The sequence below is a fragment of the Anas platyrhynchos genome, chromosome 5 (genome assembly GCF_047663525.1).
Source record: "Anas platyrhynchos isolate ZD024472 breed Pekin duck chromosome 5, IASCAAS_PekinDuck_T2T, whole genome shotgun sequence".
Lineage (NCBI taxonomy): Eukaryota > Metazoa > Chordata > Aves > Anseriformes > Anatidae > Anas > Anas platyrhynchos.
The window spans coordinates 21,465,678-21,483,925 of NC_092591.1; the positions used below are offsets into that span (position 1 = coordinate 21,465,678).

Below are 18,248 nucleotides of genomic sequence, written 5' to 3' on the forward strand. Positions count from 1 at the left end.
TCAACCTGTAATGTTTTTATCTTGAAGTTAAATCAAATGAGTTTGAGTTTGTTTCTTTCATCAGGAAGTAATTTATTTACAAATGAACTTCCCCTTAGAGACTAGAAACTTTTTGTAACTTAAGAGACAAAGGAAAAGGCAAGGAGTGATTCAACTGCTTAGCTAAAGCTGACTGATGCCATTTCGGTTTCCCCACAGTATCTGTCTCATACACCTGTATGGAGCTGACAGATAGGACATGCAGCACTCTTTTGGACTGGCAGCGAGAATCCAGACAACATAGCCTAAAGTGCCTGTAATGGTACTAAACCCTACAGTTTAGGTACCTGAATGGCTCTGAAATGTCTATCACTTTGGAAAGCCCCAGATTTGCTGATCTCATACTGTGCACTTTTGTTTTCCTGAAGTACTTTGTCTTCCAGATGGCATGTTGGGATTCCCAGTTCCCATGGATTCTTTTTGTCAGGCTTTGTTTGGCAAAGCAGCTGAAAGTGCGCGGAAGCTTTTATGAAACTATTTGTGACGTGGTACATCCAATTCCTATTCCTTTTATATTGTAAAAGTGTGTTTTTGTGTGTCCCCTCCACGCATGGAACACACAAAATCCAGCCTTCCAATCAGCTTGCTCACAAGCAGTCCAGTACTAATGTTCCCATATCCTACCCTGAACTTTTAAAATCACGCATCTCTTCACATCCCTGTAAGGTTTAAGGGACACTTTCCTTAGGTCTGCTAGACACACACAGGTTGTGTGCGCTGCCCTTCCCCCTATGTTGTGCTGCCCAGGTAAGTTACAGCACTTCCCCCCTTTGGCACTTCCCTCTCTCCTCTCTCCTCTCCCAGGGCATTAGCTCAGAGCATCTCCTGCTTGCAAAGTACAAATAGGCTTAAACCACCGCAGTGAACTCACAGGGTCTGAGTGTGCTCCGGCAGGCTGGGGATGAAATGGATGTCCCTGCAGGTGATTCTGTAGTCGTCCCAGTCGGAACACTCGCAGAAGGCTGAAGGGCACAGCTCCGTGCCCTGGCTGCACAGCACCAACACCAGCACCAGCACCAGCTGGAAGGCTACCGGCAGGCACTGCATCTTCTCTGCCCACTCTCCCCCCGGCTCTGCCCCTCGCTCCTCCGAGGGGCCGGCAGGAGACGGGCGAGCCGCGGGGCGCCCGGCGCTGCCCGGCCGGGGAGCGCCGCCCGGCAAAGGCGGCACCGCGGGGCTGGGCAGCGGCGCCTCCGCCCTCCGCGGGGTCGGGGAAGGTCTGGCCGCAGCCTGCGCCCTCCCCCTGGGGCACCATCCCTCTGCCTCGCCCCGTTCCCAGCGCCCGGCCCGCCCCGGGGTCCCTCCGGCATCCCCGCTGCCCACCGCCGGGCTGGCTCCGCTACGGGCGGCGCGGGTGGGGTGGCCCCGGTGGTCCGTGAGGGGCCCCTGCAGGCACAGCCGTTCTGCCGGGCCGTGCTTCTCCCCAGGTGGGAGCCCGCTAGCTGCCAGGTAGCTGTGGACTAAGTGCAAAGAAGTTGATAATACTGTTTTGTATTAGAAATTGCAGCGAGTGGTTTTGAAAAGCACACGATAAAAGAGAGCGAAGCGGAAAGAATAACTTTTCCTGAATGAAACTAAAAGATAAAATCCTTACGCCAAATGAGAGAGGGGAAATATCTACCCTTGAGAGAAATGGGGTGGGACCATTGCCACCTCCAGTAGCAGTCTCCTGTGGTCACTGGTAGGACACCGGTACGCAATGGGCACGATACAGAGGCTCCCGCACTGCAGGAGTTTTACCTGCATCTGACAGACACAGTGAAAACTGAAAAAATCTGGTTAATGTTCATTTAATTATGGGTTTCTTCATAAACAAGAGATGCTCATTCTAAAAACAAGTATTTAAAAGTAGAGAAAGACAAGGAAAAAAAAAAAAGAGATAGTTGAATTGTTGAATTCAATGAGGACAAAGAAAGCTCTTTAATATTTGCCTCAATTCCTTTTACTTTTTTTTTTTTTTTTTAATGCCGATGTTTTCTCCTTCATGCAGATTTTGTGCATATGTGGGTACATGAGAAAAACGCCAACAGAAAGTCAACAAAAATGTTTGTAACTCTCTAGGGAGAAGGAAACTGCAAAAGGCAACCTACTCACAGTGAAAAACTAGATCATGCTTTTGGGCAGATAGTTCCCCTGCAGCCTAATCAGCAATATCAAAAAGATATGAGTACAAAACAGCAGATGTTATGTCAGTGTAACTTTTTACCAGTAATTTAAGTAGTTTCATCCACAAATACCATCAATACCCTTAGCATATATTTTTTAAGGTGAGGAAATAATACCATGCCCATGAAGAAACAAAATATAAATCCCAGTCCTGCAGACCTGTTAGAACCTAGACTGTGTTTAAGTAAGGCATCCCATCAGACACATTTATCTCTTTTAGTTAAGGGTATTCTTATATATATATATAAGGACATCCCAGTGAGGGTAAGGCAAGCTGAAGCATTCTCCACAGCTGGAGTGCCCTAGGCAACTTACAGTGCATTGACTGCGATTCCTTTGGCATTTGGGACTTATACTGCTGTAGCTACATGGCCGTAATTTAAAAAAATGAAATGCAGATACATCAAAGACCAAACAAGAAGAAAAGTTTAATTTACTTTAGAAAAGTAGAGCTAGGCTTGGCTTGGGTCCTCTACCCAAAGACAGTAATCAACCACTTAGTTTCATCTAATGCTCTATGTGTTATAAAATTCAGACAGTGCTTCAGCTGCCTACGGGATTTTCCTAGGATATCAAACTTCTCTGCTGGTTTTCTTGTTCTTGCTGCCAAAGTAGCCAGCTTGTCCTGGGGACACTGTATTCCATATTAGCAATAGGACATGAAAACCTCCATTCCTTTTGGCTTGGGCAAAGAAATAGTTTGGATGACACAGGCTGACACAGAGGAGTACATCTAGCAAAACAAATGGATCACCAGAGGAATCTCTGTCTTCTCTTGGATCAATGCTCTTAGCTGTCATGAGTCTATTTTACACTTGATTTCCAGGCAGTGGGTAAAAGCCATAGCTGTTTCCCACAGCAAACAACATTGCCTGACACTGCCAGAGGCAGCTTGTCAACTTTGAGCACTAGCATTAAACTCTTCTTCCAGCTTAATCTCTGTCCTCTCATAACTGCTCCTGAAAACCCGATGCTACTAGGAGCACAACAGAAGAGTCCTTGCTTTTCACAGCAAGCAAGACCTGGTTAGCAGGAAGAGAGCGGGGAGGTGCATCCCTTCTTTAATGACAGCACTACTGGAGTGATTTGTTACAACCTCTTATGTGCAGTCTTGCAAACTCCCCTCCCTCACTTTTATTCTGATGTCAGCATTACTTTTTATGTACTTTTTGTGAACTAAGCAAAAGAATAACAGTTTTATTGGGGGACAGGTAAGTAGTCCCAGGATTTGAGTCATTTCAGTAGGTTTTCATAAACCCAACCATACTCATTTATTTGGTGTACTAAAGATATCCTTATGCTACTTATCTTTACTAATAGCTACTCTATTAGCTGCTCCATTGTAATAATGCTTCAGGCTCTTTAACTAGAAGATGGCTAAATTGTTTCATTCTCTTTCACTGAAGGCAAAGTAATTTGAATTACATTTTATTTAGTGGGAAGAAAAGCATGTACACAGATATTGGTATTAAAAACTTTGTTATGTCAGCTGCTCCGCGGCAGCCACAGAAGTCCAGAAAGTGTTAATGGAAGGAACAAATACCTTCCCAGCTATTACTAACAGAGCCAAAATAGCAACTGTTAAAGACTGCAGACCAAAGAAATGATAAAGCTGACATCAAAGTTGTAGATGTTCTAAGTAGATTTCAAAAGGAGTAAGAACCATAACGTGTTTTCTGGACTTGAACCTGAATGACAGAAGCACTGGATTCAAGGCCTGATAGCCTTGAAGGAAACAGGACAAAACTTCAGCCTCGGGAGAGCTCCAAGTCTGGGTGTGTTGCCTCCTGGGCTTTGAGACCTGTCTTGCATGTTCAGAATTGGGAACACTAAGAGTTTGGGGAGAAAAAGGGCTCTTGCTAACTGCATTGTGTTTCCATGGGCACTTGCTTAGCTCTCAGAAAAGTTACGCTCTGAGCAAGATGACATTGTTTACATTGCAGTTTCTCACATATGCCGAAATGTATAAGGACCTTGCCAGCAAGGAATCTGCAGTCAGAGTTTGTTTCATTCTCTCAAGGCTCTGCCCTGGCCAACCTCCCCACCCCATTTCCAGACACCCTCTGCACAGGCCCCAGGGCTCCATGCCAGCATAGGCTTGGGCACCCAAACTTGGCAGGAGCTATGTAAAGGTTGAACCCAGGCCTACTCCTGCAGCCCTTGCTGCTGGCTGGTTTCCCTGTGTGTGCTTGGGACCTATACAGAAGGTAGCATTGTCTCTGATCTTCTCTCTGGTCCTTTCTCCTGGATGGAACATCAGTCCAGTGATGCCACACCAGGCCAGTCTCCAGATCCCAACATCCTAGCCTTGGGCCTCAGTGAGCCCAGTCTGATATCTGGTTGATGTCCCAGCTTGGCCACTGCCAGCCCTCATCCCCAGGGAGGTGCCCAGTGCCTGGGACTGCTCTCAGCAGCCCTGCTGGGGCGATGACATGGGCCCTGCCTGTTGGTCCTTGCCCTGCACATGTTGGCAGCCATGCTTTAGCTTTCTCATGACACCTCTTCGTTCTTCTGTTCAACGTTTTCCTTAACAGGCTGCTGGATGGCAGAGCAAAAAGTACAGTTGTAAAGCTACCTATAGCTCCAGGCTAGTGAGGTATGTGATCTCTAGATCAGATTTTAAAATTACTTTGGTAGCTTAACAGGTTGTAATTCAGAAAAGAAAAATGCAAGTAACTACATGCAAGAAGACTCCTCCTGCCTGGCAAAAAAATGGTACTATCATTCAGTTATTCCACTTTGAATTTATAGTTATTTGGAATACTTTATCTGGGTTTGTGCACTAATTGCCGAGGCAAATATAAAAATACTGAGGATTATTCAGAGGGTAGTAAATAAGGAAAATAGAAGGATTAGGAACATAACCTGCATCAAAGGAATTATGGAAAAGTGTTGTTTAGCATAGGTGAGACTTCAAATATTTTTAAAGGTAGAAAAGAACAATAATCAGTTCAAAAAAAGAACAATAATCATTTCTGAAAAGTGACATTTAACAGCTCAGATTGACTAACAACTTGCCAGACCATGTAGATTATGAATAAACGTTCCTTTCTTTTATGCTTAAAATCACAGTGTATTAAAAGTATCACCCACACTTGTACATACGCAGCTATATATACATCCTAAGAACAGACATTCAAAATCCCGTATGCTTTGAGTGTAACAAAATGATGTGGTTTTAAGTGATGGGTATTGCTTCTGCTCTAGTCCTAATGAACAAATAAAACAGAAGTCAGCTGTAAAACTGCAGATTGCAATTTGTTTTCCTGGTGCTTACCCTCCCTCCCCTTTCCCCCCCGCCTTCCCTCCCCCCCCAGTTCCTATTATGTTAACCATGGCAAAAATTGACAAGTATATTTGACAAGTATATTTTTCCACTGTTACAGACACTCCCTCTAGTGACAGCCATGGTCACTCATCGTGTACTTGTCTCAAGCACTGTAAGGCTCAGAATTCCATTTTTTTGGGAGGTTATTTAAAACAAACAAACAAACAAATAACAACAACAACAGAAAAATTACTCTCTGCTGCCAGATCTGATATAGTATCTTGGGTATCTTTGCACTGATTATATGTTTAACATGCAAATCAGATAAACCACAACAGGTTCTTCCAAAGAAGCAATTAGTTCTAATTGCTGTTCTACATAAACTCCCCACGGGATTACAAGATGTCAACAGTTAAATCTTGTAATATCTGTATGAGGAAGTGTTCAAACTGGAGAAATCATTCAATAAAGAGTGAAATAAAGACTTAGGATTTTTTTTTTTTCTGATTAATCAACAAATTTAGCCACTCTAGACATTTCTAAGATATGCCAGTTACAATCTTTTTCTATTTCAATATTTGAAATAATTTCTGTCAGAAAAAAATACATTAGAGATGCAGCTTTGACGTTGCACCAATCAGTCCAACTGTTTGACTAGCTACATGAAGGAATGTTTTCTGGGTTCTTGAAGATTGTTGTCTCTATAACCAACTTATCTCCAACTTCAAGAACACATAGTTATGGAATTTTATCATTATGGGACTTAAGGAACTCTTGTGTGTCTCATTTTGCTTTATTTCATACACACAAAAGCCATGAAAAAGCTGTAAAAAAAATAAAAAGTACTCAGTTGACTGAAGACTAAATACTTCTTCACACCCTCCCTTCAGATAGCAATATGGATTGATAAGATTCCCCTTGAGCCTTCTCTTATGGAGTTATCTCTGGAGCTGAATACTCCTGGCTGTCTCAGCATGTCAGTAGGTCCCTCAGCACATTCCATTTGGGCCAAGGACCTACATATGTCAAGTATGCTTTATCTTATCTTTTTCCACCAAAGGTAAGTCTTCCTTTATCCAGACTTCCACCTAGTTTTCTTGCTCCAGATTTTCCCCCTGGTTTCTGAGGCCTTGGATTCCCAAAGGCCAGTCTTGGTAGAAAAGACTCAGGCAAAGAAAGCATGTAGTACCTCTGCTTTCTCTATCCCGTGTCATGGGGCATGTGGGCCCATGAAGCAGTGGGCCCACATTTTCCCTAGTCTTTGTTTTGCTACTTACATACTTTTAGAAGTCCCTCTTGTTGCTACTGTCATCCCTCACCAGACTAGGGTACAGAATAGAATATAGCTGCTGTATGTACTATTACAAGACCTTTTCTTCTTGTCTGCATTCATCCCATTTATCCTAAAAAACTTACAGTTGTTTCACACCCCCAGATTATAATGCCTGTATCTCTGCATCTAAAGTCAACTTTCTAGACATCTTTGATTCCATTCTGTTCTACCTTCGTCTCTTGCACAGGCCTCCATACTGAGAAATAGCATCCAGCAAAAACTACTCTGCCCTCGTAATTCAGACTCTAGAGGAATCTTGCACTTTTGTTTGACTTGGGTCACGGCATATACCTGCTTTGGTTTGGAGACCAGCACTGTTTAATAAAGAGACTTGACTCATTATTATCACACTCATACGTCAAAAATGGGTTTGAAGTTTACTGACTTCAAGTAATACATCTAGTCCACAATGCTTTCCCTTCTTTTATGATAAAATAACTAATTTTTTGAGCTCAGTAAGTGATGATTCTTTAAGCCATTTTTTTTTTTTATATACTTAGGAGTGTCTTCTCTTTTCTTTTTGATTGATTTCTTCTGAAAGAAATACCTAAACAGTCTCCTGCAAGCCACAAGAATGATCATGACCTGTCATGGATAAGTGGTGTAACACAAAAAGAGACCACTCATGACAAATCCAATAATTAAAAAAATTCAACTTAAGCCTAACAACAACAACAAAATTATAAACAAATGGTTAGTTCTTTCTTTCTTTCTTTCCTTCTCTCTTTCTTTCCTTTCTTTCCTTCTTTCCTTCTTTCCTTCTTTCTTTCTTTCTTTCTTTCTTTCTTTCTTTCTTTCTTTCTTTCTTTCTTTCTTTCTTTCTTTCTTTCTTTCTTTCATCTTTTTTCTTTCTTTTTCTTTTTCTTTTTCTTTTTCTTTTTCTTTTTCTTTTTCTTTTTCTTTTTCTTTTTCTTTTTCTTTTTCTTTTTCTTTTTTCCTGGATTTTCCATTCTTGAGGTCTGTGTCCTGAGACTCCCTGTACATATATTTTTATATATAGCAATGTGATGGTTTATAATAATCTTCCCTTTTATTAAAAATGGATGCTCATTCTTAAGTTTATGAGTCAAGAGGTACAACGACGTTAAACAAGCAGCACTAGCCTTAGGGAAAAAAAAGGAAAATGCTGGCCTCTCTAAAAGCAATCATTGTCAAGTGACTGTTGCAACTCAGTGCCTTAGATAACAGAGTACAGTTTTTGATTTCATATAACATGAAAGTGTTCTGTGCTTGAAAAGTTAAACAACTTCCTTGGAAATATGTCTGGTACAGTAGATTAACAATGTAGGTAAATCATTGATTTCTCACACATACTCTAAATTGAAGAGAAATTCTGTAGCAATCCTATGCACTTAGATTTAATATCTTTATTACAAAAGCAAACAAATAATTCATTGTATTATTTTTCTCCTCTACAGATATCTTAAAATTAGTTCCTGGCTCCAGCCACATCCAGGACACACTCCTTACCCCTTCAACCACTCTGTGATTGCCTGAGAGACTACTGAGTCAGGAAAGTAAATATGCATATGGATGAATTCCAGAAGACTATGAAGGAGCAAGCCCACTGCCAGGTGCAAAGGTGGTAGGATAGGAAAGCTTTCAGAAAGCTTGGGAAGTTTCAGGGCATGTTCCTCAGAGACCTCTATATGTAGCCTCATGAGATGAGATGAGAAGCAGAAGCTCTGACTCTTGCCCTGTATTTAGGCCTGCCAGCACAACTTGACCACGCTGCAGTTTGCTGAGCAAAAGCCTTGGCAATGGTCATGTGCTGAAAGCCAGGGATGACATTTCTTCACTAATTATTCACTAATGCTTCAGCTCACAGTGACGTGAGTTATGCCATCTCATTTCTGTTCTATATCCCAGAGTAACTCACCTGCCTTCAGCTCAGGTATCAAAGTTGCAGCAGCAGGGGCCAGCAGCAATTGCCAGGGCTGTTGGTGGATGCTGCCAGTGTGTGGGGCCTGTCTCATTCCTGCAGTGTGCTGTAACTGTACAGCATGCAGTCCTGCCTGCTGCATTAGAGGCTTGTGGGGGAGCCAACAAACAGCCCTGCAAGTCAGGAACGACGCTAGCCGGTATGGATATCAGCCACACTTTATGACTGTGCTTAGAGGCTTGGGGAAGCTCCTTGGAGTGGATGCCAAAGGCAGCATGGACATACGTTGGTTTAAAATCATATGTACCTTGGGCTTGAATGCTCGCTTACAGGTGACTTGCAAACAAATTTTAAGACTTTAGGACTGTTGCAAGCTCCGTCCAAGTTTCAGAGACACAGTCAATGTTTCCTGTGATCATTCAAAACACTCTTTCACTTTTCTCTCTTTAAGGCTTTTCAGCACGGTAATCTGTTTTTGCTCATTGTTACTGCACACACTGGTGGTAGATAAAACATTCATGACCAGGGAGCTACCTGGCAGAAAGCAACAAGTTAGGAAAAGCTGTGGGAGAAGAACAGAGGTATCATCCTTGCCACAAACGCGTGCTGTTTGAGGTGGATCAGCCAGGCGTCAGTCCCCTCACGCCCGCGGCGTGTGGCACACACGCCTGCTTTGACAGGGCAACAGCTCTGGTTTCAGCGCTTCTTGTTTATTTCACTGTCATCTTTGGCAAATGTCAATGTTTGTAAACGTTAACGTGCATTTTGTAAAGATGTATCTTTTACAAGCCTTTATAAACACCAGTCACGGCCTGTAAAGGGCCCCGCCCTGCCCTCCGCCCTCGCCTCTGCGCCGCGGCCTCTGAAGTGCCAACGGCCGGCGGGCAGGGCGGGGTCGGCCTTCAGTCACCACCCCTGCAGCCACCCGCCGGTCGGCTCTGCCGGCCGCGCCGCAAAGCCTCTTGGGAACTGAAGTCCTCCGCTATGCCTCCTCCATGGCCGACACCGGGCGCATGACTACACATCCCATGGAGCCTTGCGGGAGTGCCCGAGCTCCCGGAAGGCGGCTGCGGCCGCCGGTGGCAAGGCGGCTAGTTCAAGTTGCCATAGCGGCGAGGTGAGGGGAGGGGAGGGGGGGGGGTGCTGCGGGGCGGGGGCTGCGCGCCTGGGGAGGGCGGGGGGCTGCGGCGGGAGGGGAGGGATAAAGGGAAGGGAAGGGAGCCCCAGGGGGTCCCTCGGGGCTGGGGTGGGCTGTAGGGTTGGGGGTAGGTGGGCGCACGGCGCGGGGGGGCTGGCACGGCGGTACCTGGGCGCGTGGTGCGGAGGGGTCGCCCTCTGTGCCCGGCTGTGGGTCGGGCAGGGGCCGTGCCTGCAGGGTGCGTGCAGCGGTGGGGATGCGGCCGTGGTGTGTGTGGCCTGCCTGCCGCCTGCAAGCTGCTCGTGGCTCGAGAAGTGCTGAATGGAGGGGGCTGTCCTGTTCCCTTCTGCAATGGCCATAGTTTTTTTTTTTTTTTTGTTAAGCTCAGCCTTAGCGATAAGGCTCCAAACGCGGCTTTAGCCACAGTTTCCTAGCGATGGAGTAGCGTGTGTGGAGATAAACAAATAAAACCCCTTGAGAACTGATCAGGCTCTGTGTACTGAGTTCGTCTTTTCCTCACTTGAGCTGGAGAAGTTGCTGTGGAGACTGTCAGCTGCCTTCGTGCTTGCTCTTATCAGGAAAGTCCTCACGAAACTGAAACGCCTGTGTTCCAACAGGGAAGGCGGATGCTGAGCGTTGACGTTTTCCTTGGTGCAAAAGATGTTTTAATCTGTCTAGGTGGACTCAAAGTAACAATAAAAAACAAAAAAAGGCAACCAGTAATTCTCAGTCAGGTAGGCTTTATGATTGTGTGCTAAAATCGGTTTAGCAGTTTAGGAAAAGTGATAATACTCCTTTTTGTTTGTTAGTTTTAAATTACAGCAAACGCTCATGCAGTATATTTCTACAAACTTCTTCTTCTGTATGATTTTTTTTTTTAATCTAAAATGAAACTTCTGCAGTTCCTTTTAAAATGAGGATGTCACTTTATGTGAAGTGAGACTTCTCCAACTTAAAAGTGCCTACAGTTCCTCTTAAGTTGCCCGCAGGAGCAAAGAGGAATTCTGCTCAACCGTAAATGGAAAGTTTTCTGCAAGTGTCCTTGTGTATAACATTTTTTCTGTTTCCTTCACTCACTAGCCTGTCTTTTCTACTTTGACCAGTGCCTTAATGAGCTATTTTTGGCCAGCTGAAAATAAACATCAATATCTTCTGCTGTAAATCTTCATTTCCGTCTTTATTTTTATTTTTCCTACAGTGTCATAGCTTTTCTGTGCTTTTCTTATGATTGAGATGCTTCTCAGAATTATGTTTTGAGTGCATCAGTCAACTATTGTTTTTCATTGTCTTTTTATCAGTGCCTATCTTTCCTCTGACATGAGTTGCCATATTCATCTACCTAGAGGTACATGTAGCATTGTGTTCAGAGACTTGGTTGCTTTTGAGTTTGGGAAATTTTTAAGGATGTAGTTCCCATCAGCTGAGTTGCAATAACTGCCCTTTGGTATTCTGCTGGCTTATAGCATTTCATCTTGAAATGGGTTAAAACACTTCTGACCACTTCAGTGTTCTGATGTGTATTTCATTTCTCTATCTACTAAGGTATACTTAAAAAGCACATTTTTACTAATGTGAAACTGGTAATGTTGTAAATGATGTTATTTGGGGGCTTGTGGATCTAGAAGGAAATGTGACATGGTGGAAATAAGAGTTCAAAGCAGACAAGCCGTATGAATTGCATAATGTTAAGTCTGCTTTTCTAAGTCTCATGGGGTACTGCTGTGCAATATTCTACATATAGAGTAGATCCAGCCTATGCTTTTCTGCATGGTTTGGGAGGAAAAGAGAATTTGCTTCCTGTGAAACTATTACTGTGGTTTTAAAGAATCTAATTTGCCAAAACAACTTTTATTATGACTTTGTAGTTGAGAAAAAATATGACAGGCACAGACCATCAACCATTTGGTGTTTCACCTGTAGGTGTGATGGGTCAGGCAAAATATGCTGGTGCATAGGTACATGAACAGGTAAAGGCTGGATTCACATGGATTAATGTCTCAGGGTTGGATTCCCGATACGTGATGGGACTGATCTTGTGCTTCATTGTTAGTGTGACCACTAATTCCTTCTCTCCTTTGCTTGGTGTCTTAAAAATATCTTCCAAAAATGCTTTGAAACTGAGAACCTTTGTTAAGCTTTGAGGAAGCTGTTTGTTGAAGCTGTTGTTTATTGGGTTTTGAGTGCTTGTGCTGCTTCTTGTGCATGGCGGATGAGAACAGGAAGAGATGTTTAAGCCCAGAGAACTGACAGTGTTGTTATAGGAGAACTTAAAAATTACTCTAGAACAGGTGATGCCAGATCTGTTCAGGAGAAGTATCATTTCATGCTTATCAGTGATACTTCTGGTTTGTGCCCTAGAATGGGGATCTCACTGATACCCACGTGAAGTTCCAGTAAAGACTGACAAGGAAAATAAAACTTGTTATCATGATTAGCAAGACATAGTAAAAATGAAAATTATTACATGTTGCTTTGGTACCAGTGTTTAATTTATTTTCTTTTCCTCTGCCCTTTAAAACACTCCATGTTACCTTTTTGCTAGTGTGCAATGTTTGTGCTTCCTCAGCCACATTTAGGCTTCATTTCAGCTGATTGGAGTGAGAAGTTCTGGAGCAGTGAATGCTGATATAGGCAGGAAGAACAGGCTTTAGTGAGATAAGGGCAGGGAGGATGTGATAAATTCATCATTTCAGAAAACAGGTGTAAGGAATATTGGTGTACTTGAGCACAAACTGATTATGTTGATTTACTCTTTCATGTCAACAAGGTTTCTGTACAAGTCTGACAGACAGAAATTTACATCATAAAAATGCAGTATACAACTCTGGAAAAACGTTGAGTGGCACATATATAAAATATATTATAGCAATTGAATCTAGTTCCACTGTGTGTGGTGGTTTTACTGTGCTAGGCAGCTAAACACCACAACCACTCTCTCACTCCCCCTCCTTAGATGAGGAGGGGAGTTAAACTTCTGCATTAATGGTTAGAAGAATGATACCTTTACTACGGCTTTATTTATTTTTTGTCTGCTACAGGACCAAAAGGAATTCAAAATTTTGCTGGCCTATTTCCTTTTCCCCAAAGTAGATTCAGACTTTCTCTCCAAATATACATGGTCAACACCAATCTTATTGACAGTGATTTCGTGGCCTCTAGGCAAAGTGCTGCAGTGCATAATAGTTTGAGGAAAAAAGTTCCATCTAACTTCAAGTGGATTTTCTTTCCTTTGCCTTCTTTTAGTGACACTGCATTTCCTTCTTCTTTAGTATCTCCAGTTCTCCTAAAGTCCTTAAATATACTGGTTCTTAGACTTGTGTCGTGGTTTAACCCGGCCGGCAGCTAAACACCACGCAGCCGTTCGCTCACCCTCCCCCTCCCTCTCTGGGATGGGGGGGGAGAAATGGAAAGTGAAGCCCGTGAGTTGAGATAAAGACAGTTTGATAAGACAAGAAAATAATAATAACAATAATAATAAAATAATAATAATAATACAATGGTGATAATAGTACCACTACTAATAATATGTACAAACAAGTGATGCACAATGCAATTGCTCACCACCCGCTGACCAATGCCCAGCCTAACCCCGAGCAGTCCGGCCCCCTCCCCCCGGCTAGCCACCCCTATATATTGTTTAGCATGACGTCAGATGGTATGGAATACCCCTTTGGCTAGTTTGGGTCACCTGTCCTGGGTCTGTCCCCTCCCAGCTCTTACTGCACCCCCAGTCTGCCTGTTGGCAGGACAGAGCAAAAGGCTTGGTGTAAGCACTGCTCTGCAACAATTAAAACATCGGGGTGTTATCAGCACTCTTCTCATCCTAAGCCAAAACACAGCATTCCACCAGCTACTAGGAAGAAAATTAATTCTGTTCTAACTGAAACCAGGACAACTTGCTTCCCACAATTAGTTATTTGGAGTTACGGTCCTAGTTGAGCCCAGCTGGTCTGAATATAGCTTAGAAATTAGTGTGAGGCAAGGAGGAAATTATATTCTGCTAGAACAGAATGGTTCTGCTAGGATAAAAACACAATAGCTCATTTGGAAGGGACCTACAAAGATCATTGAGTCCAACTGCCTTGCCTCCTGAGGGCTTCATCATCCATTTTTCTCTGCTCTCCTGATGTCTTCACTGTATGTTTTTCAGAGAGAATTTGTTTTGGGCTATGGTCTTAGCCTGGGTACTGAACACCTGGCTGTGATGAGGGTGCATCTATTAGTTTAATTCTGTCCTAATGGGCTCTGCTTCTTGCATCCTGGCCACTGCTTCGTGGTGTGTACAAGCATAATAACTGAGGAACAGTTGGTAGATCAGCTCCAAAAGTACATCCTGCTTCAAAAGTACATCCTGCTAATGAATGAAAAACACCTCTCTTGTGAAGAAAGGTTTAGAGAGCTGGGCCTGTTCAGCCTGGAAAAGACCCAGGGGCGACCTTATGGCAGCTTTTCAATACTTAAAGGGGGCTTATGAAAAAGATGGAGAGCGACTTTTTGCTTGGGCAGATAATAAGAGGACAAGGCAGAATGGTTTTAAAGTAGAAGAGGGGAAATTTAGATAAGAAGATAGGAGGAAATTCTTCACTTAGAGGGTGGTGAGGCGTGGGAACATGTTGCCCAGAGAAGTTGTGGATGCCTGATCTCTGCAAGTGTTCAAGGCCAGGCTGGACGAGGCCCTGGGCAACCTGACCTAGTGGGTGGCATCCCTGCCCATGGCAGGGGGGTTGGAACTGGATGGTCTTCAAGGTGTCTTCCAACCCAAGCCGTTCTGTGATACGATTCTAATGCAGTAGTCTGAGTAGTTTTGCTTTGGCAATGTTGTGCAAGTTGAATCTGTTCAGTAACAATCAGGCTTTAGCTTTTGTTACCTTTTCTGGTCTTCCTACCTAGGTTTCAAGATACTAATGGCACACTCATCCAGTGATTCAGATGACTTTCTTAGGAGTCGAATAAGAAGGCGGCCACCTTTGAGGGCATCCCTCAACAGAACTCGGAACGATGGTGCTGAAGAAGTTACAGAGAAGATACATACTTTAGCAAGCACTTTACAGGTAGCTTACAAAATACAGTTTAAAGTATATTTAGAATATGTAAAATAGAGTCTAGTTTCCACTTCTGAAGTTTGGCAAAATACTGTAGTGCTGGGAAATGTTGCTTTCTGTGCAAACCTAAAGGGTTTATGAAACTGATCATATTGCCTCTGAGCTGAAAGTAGGTGGCTTGCTGTGGTCTGAGATAACAACTGTATGAAAATGTAATAGAATATTCTTAGAAACAATAAAGTGTTTGGCAATGGTGTTTATAAAACTAGTGAAATGAGTAATGCAAAATTAACCTTTTCGGATTGTCAGAAGAGGCATTGAATTTTGTAGTAGAAAACTCCAGCCCTCTCTTAACTGTCTTGTACTGTATAAAATTTCTAAGTTCTAACTAAATATGTAGGTACTCTATTTCTCATAATAGAGCTTACAACTGAAATAATTTCTAGATGTGGCACAGCATAGTGAGAAGCAGTGTGTGTAAACTTGTAATGGATTCATCCCTGAGTAGGAGAGCGTTCATCTGCTTCCTGCTTCTTCAGTGGAGGCAGCAGACAAGGCTTCTGAAACTGTTTTGCGTATGGGAGGAGACGTTTTGCTCCCTTGACACCATTTGTCACTTCAAAAGTCATTAACATTCTTCAGAGTGGAAGAAAAATAAAAAAACAAAAAATAACCTGTATGGTGAGAATATCTGTTCTAGCTGATAGTTCTGAGGACTTAAAGGGCTTGTGCATTATCACTTGTGTTTAATTATTGTTTGGCCTATATATATACACACCGTGAGAAGAGAAAAATGCATATTCAATGGTTAATTTATATTTGAGAACTTTTTGTCTGGAAAATGATCATTAAGCTAGAAAGAGATGAGGTAATAAGAATGTAAGCTGACAATATTTTTTTAAAAGGCACTCTTCAGAATTGTCCTGTTCTTGTCTAATCTCTTTCTAGCTGCTCTTCTAAGAATCTGATTTTAAGCTAATTGCTTATTTTGTACTGCTTTTTAGCAGATCTGCTACCTGATCCTGTTCTTCATCTGGTCACAGGAGTGCTTGTATAGAGGAGGAGGAGGAATAATTATGTTGAAGGGAAGGGTAGGACTGTCACAGTCTGGTTTAAGGTGCCTTGAGCTGCTAAGAAACTGTGCTATATAAACTAAATGATGGAACTTGGTCAAGGTGTTCCACAGTAAAGAATGCAATAAGTATGTTTTGACTTGGTCATCTTTAACCAGGCAGTCCTTTCCATTATTGTATAGCTTTTGTGGTTTGTTACAGGCTGTGACAAATGCTGTACATGGCACAGACAAATGTAGTCTTGAGGGCTGAATAATCTTGCAGTGGCTTTTGGAGAGCATGTTAACATGGCCAGTTTTTTCCTCGTAAATCCTATTTAAGAGGCCCATTTCCTGCTGTCAGAGGGATGTCACCTAACAGCCTTAATAATTTCTTAATTTTTTCTTGAGGTGAATGTTTTAATGGGTGTCTTTAGAATATCTGCTGTAGCTCTGTTTTCTGTTGCCTGCTTGGTGAACTTCCTTACCTTTGCTCAATATGCTCATCTTCAAAAACTTGCCATTTCTTGGTTTACCTGCCCACAAAATAGAATTAAGTACTGTAAGATCTTTGGATAAAAATATTTTGCTGGAGAATGGTTGAAAATGTATATGCTTTTTGTCTGAACCTGAGTCCTCGCTTGCATATGTAGTGTTCAGTTTTGTTCCTTTAGCTGCACTGTACATCTTCAGATTCTGTCTACTTGACTAGGATTTGGAATTCTGGAATGCTAAGTCCCTTCAGAAAAAATACTTGTTTTATAAGTGTTTTATAACATATATATATTATATAATACTATATATATATATAATATATATATATATATATAACATATATGTATATTCTTCATTTTATAAATGAAGAATAGTAAAGACAGCTGTTGGAAGTTTCTATTTTGACTTTTCTTCCTCAAACTTTTTTTTAAGGATACCAACAGAAATCTGAGACATGTTGACCATTTACTAGGACAATACAGAGAATACAACAAGGAACAAACGGAAGCAATAGCAACTGTGAGCAACTTTCAGTTTATCTTAACTTCTTAAATCTTTTTTTTTTTTTTACCTAATAGCATTCATAGCTGAAAACTTAGAAGTGATGTGCAGAATATATCAAGAGTTAAGAAGACATGAACAGAAACTTTTCATATTTATTTGAACAGTCTAAAACAAACTATAGTAGTTTGTTATATAATTAAACTAGCATTTTTTGTAGCTTTATTACTCTTCTATTTGGAGCTTATAAACCAGTTTATATTATAGTATGTTAGTATAGTATGAGATAAATAAGAAAAGCTGTTATTAATCCATAATGGCACTAGGCTAAAAAAGGGCTCTGATTTTCTTAATGACCATTTTTTCTGAAAAATATCTTGCATATGTGTTTTCATATGTGGCTGGGTTCATATTTCAGTAAAATGTAATTTCTTCGCAGTTAAAAGAAACGCTGGAACAGTCTATAGGTCAGTTAAGGAGTCAAAGATTAAACCGAAGCTCTGGAATGAGAAGTGCTTCTCTCTCAAGCTTGTACCCTAGTGATCTGGATGGAGAAGCAGTTTCAGGTAAAATACTTGAGGTGCTTGAGTGTACTTAAATTATGTCATATTGATATTATATTGAATGAGGAAATTGAAAATAAAAATGTATAAAGATATTGGCATGAGGATATATCATGGATTGTTTCAAAGAAATTCAGTTTAGAAATCTGTGAGACCTGCATTAAGTTAAGCAGTTGTTTATTAGGTAAATGATTTCCATTGCATGTTTTGTTTTTTTTTTTTCCTGCTGATATCTCAAGAGATCAAATGAAACATTGATACATGAAAACTGTCTTACCCCCTTCATGATTTGTAGGTAATTGTAAGTCAAATCCAAAATGTTTTGCAGTTTCTGAAGCTTGCTTCACAGCAAAATGAAAACATGAATTTTAAATGCATAAGGTTTTGGTATGTAGGTAAAATTGTATAAGGCTTAGTGGAAAAGGAAAAAAAACTAAACCAATGTATAATATACAGAAAAGTAGGGTTTTTTTTCTTCTACATCTCTTAAATTTCATTATTTTGGAGGGTGGGAAAGGTGTATTTGAGAGGAATATTCTTTCCAGAAGTAGCATTTAATATATTTTAGTAGAAAACTTCTTAAAGTTTTCTGTTTTTTTCTGATGTAAAATCTGTGGCATAGTTTGAAACTGCAGTAGATCCAAATAGAGGAAAAAACATTGCTTGGGCAAATAAAATTTGAATAAAAAAGTCTACCTAATTCTTGGAGAAGCAAAGGAAAGCTTCTTCTCTTTCTTGCCCATCTCATATATCTAAATATTCAAAAATAT

The 18,248-nt window shown here is 41.6% G+C and overlaps 2 protein-coding genes across 12 annotated transcripts in view; one reads left to right on the top strand and one right to left on the bottom strand.

Annotated features, from left to right (window-relative positions):
- The window catches only part of TSHR (thyroid stimulating hormone receptor), a 75,322-nt gene extending 66,035 nt beyond the window's left edge, over positions 1-9,287 (bottom strand). For 2 of the 6 annotated variants that reach the window (XM_072038402.1, XM_072038401.1), the window contains exon 1: positions 8,686-9,287. Coding sequence is in view for 4 of the 6 variants with exons in the window: in XM_072038400.1 (XP_071894501.1) it covers positions 911-1,086 (176 nt within the window). In the remaining 2 variants the exon portion in view is untranslated. Of the gene's footprint in view, positions 1-910; positions 1,767-8,685 lie in introns of those variants that run through there. The other 4 variants (XM_072038400.1, XM_005013896.6, XM_005013895.6 and 1 more) reach the window with 4 other exon arrangements.
- A 363-nt stretch (positions 9,288-9,650) lies between these two features.
- CEP128 (centrosomal protein 128) overlaps positions 9,651-18,248 on the top strand; it is a 117,846-nt gene continuing 109,248 nt past the window's right edge. For 3 of the 6 annotated variants that reach the window (XM_027459567.3, XM_038179444.2, XM_072038398.1), the window contains exons 1-4: positions 9,651-9,805; positions 14,717-14,877; positions 16,847-16,933; positions 17,355-17,481. In XM_027459567.3, coding sequence (XP_027315368.2) covers positions 14,731-14,877; positions 16,847-16,933; positions 17,355-17,481 — 361 coding nt within the window. In that variant the 5' untranslated portion in view covers positions 9,651-9,805; positions 14,717-14,730. Of the gene's footprint in view, positions 9,806-10,092; positions 10,561-14,716; positions 14,878-16,846; positions 16,934-17,354; positions 17,482-18,248 lie in introns of those variants that run through there. The other 3 variants (XM_027459566.3, XM_072038397.1, XM_005013893.6) reach the window with 2 other exon arrangements.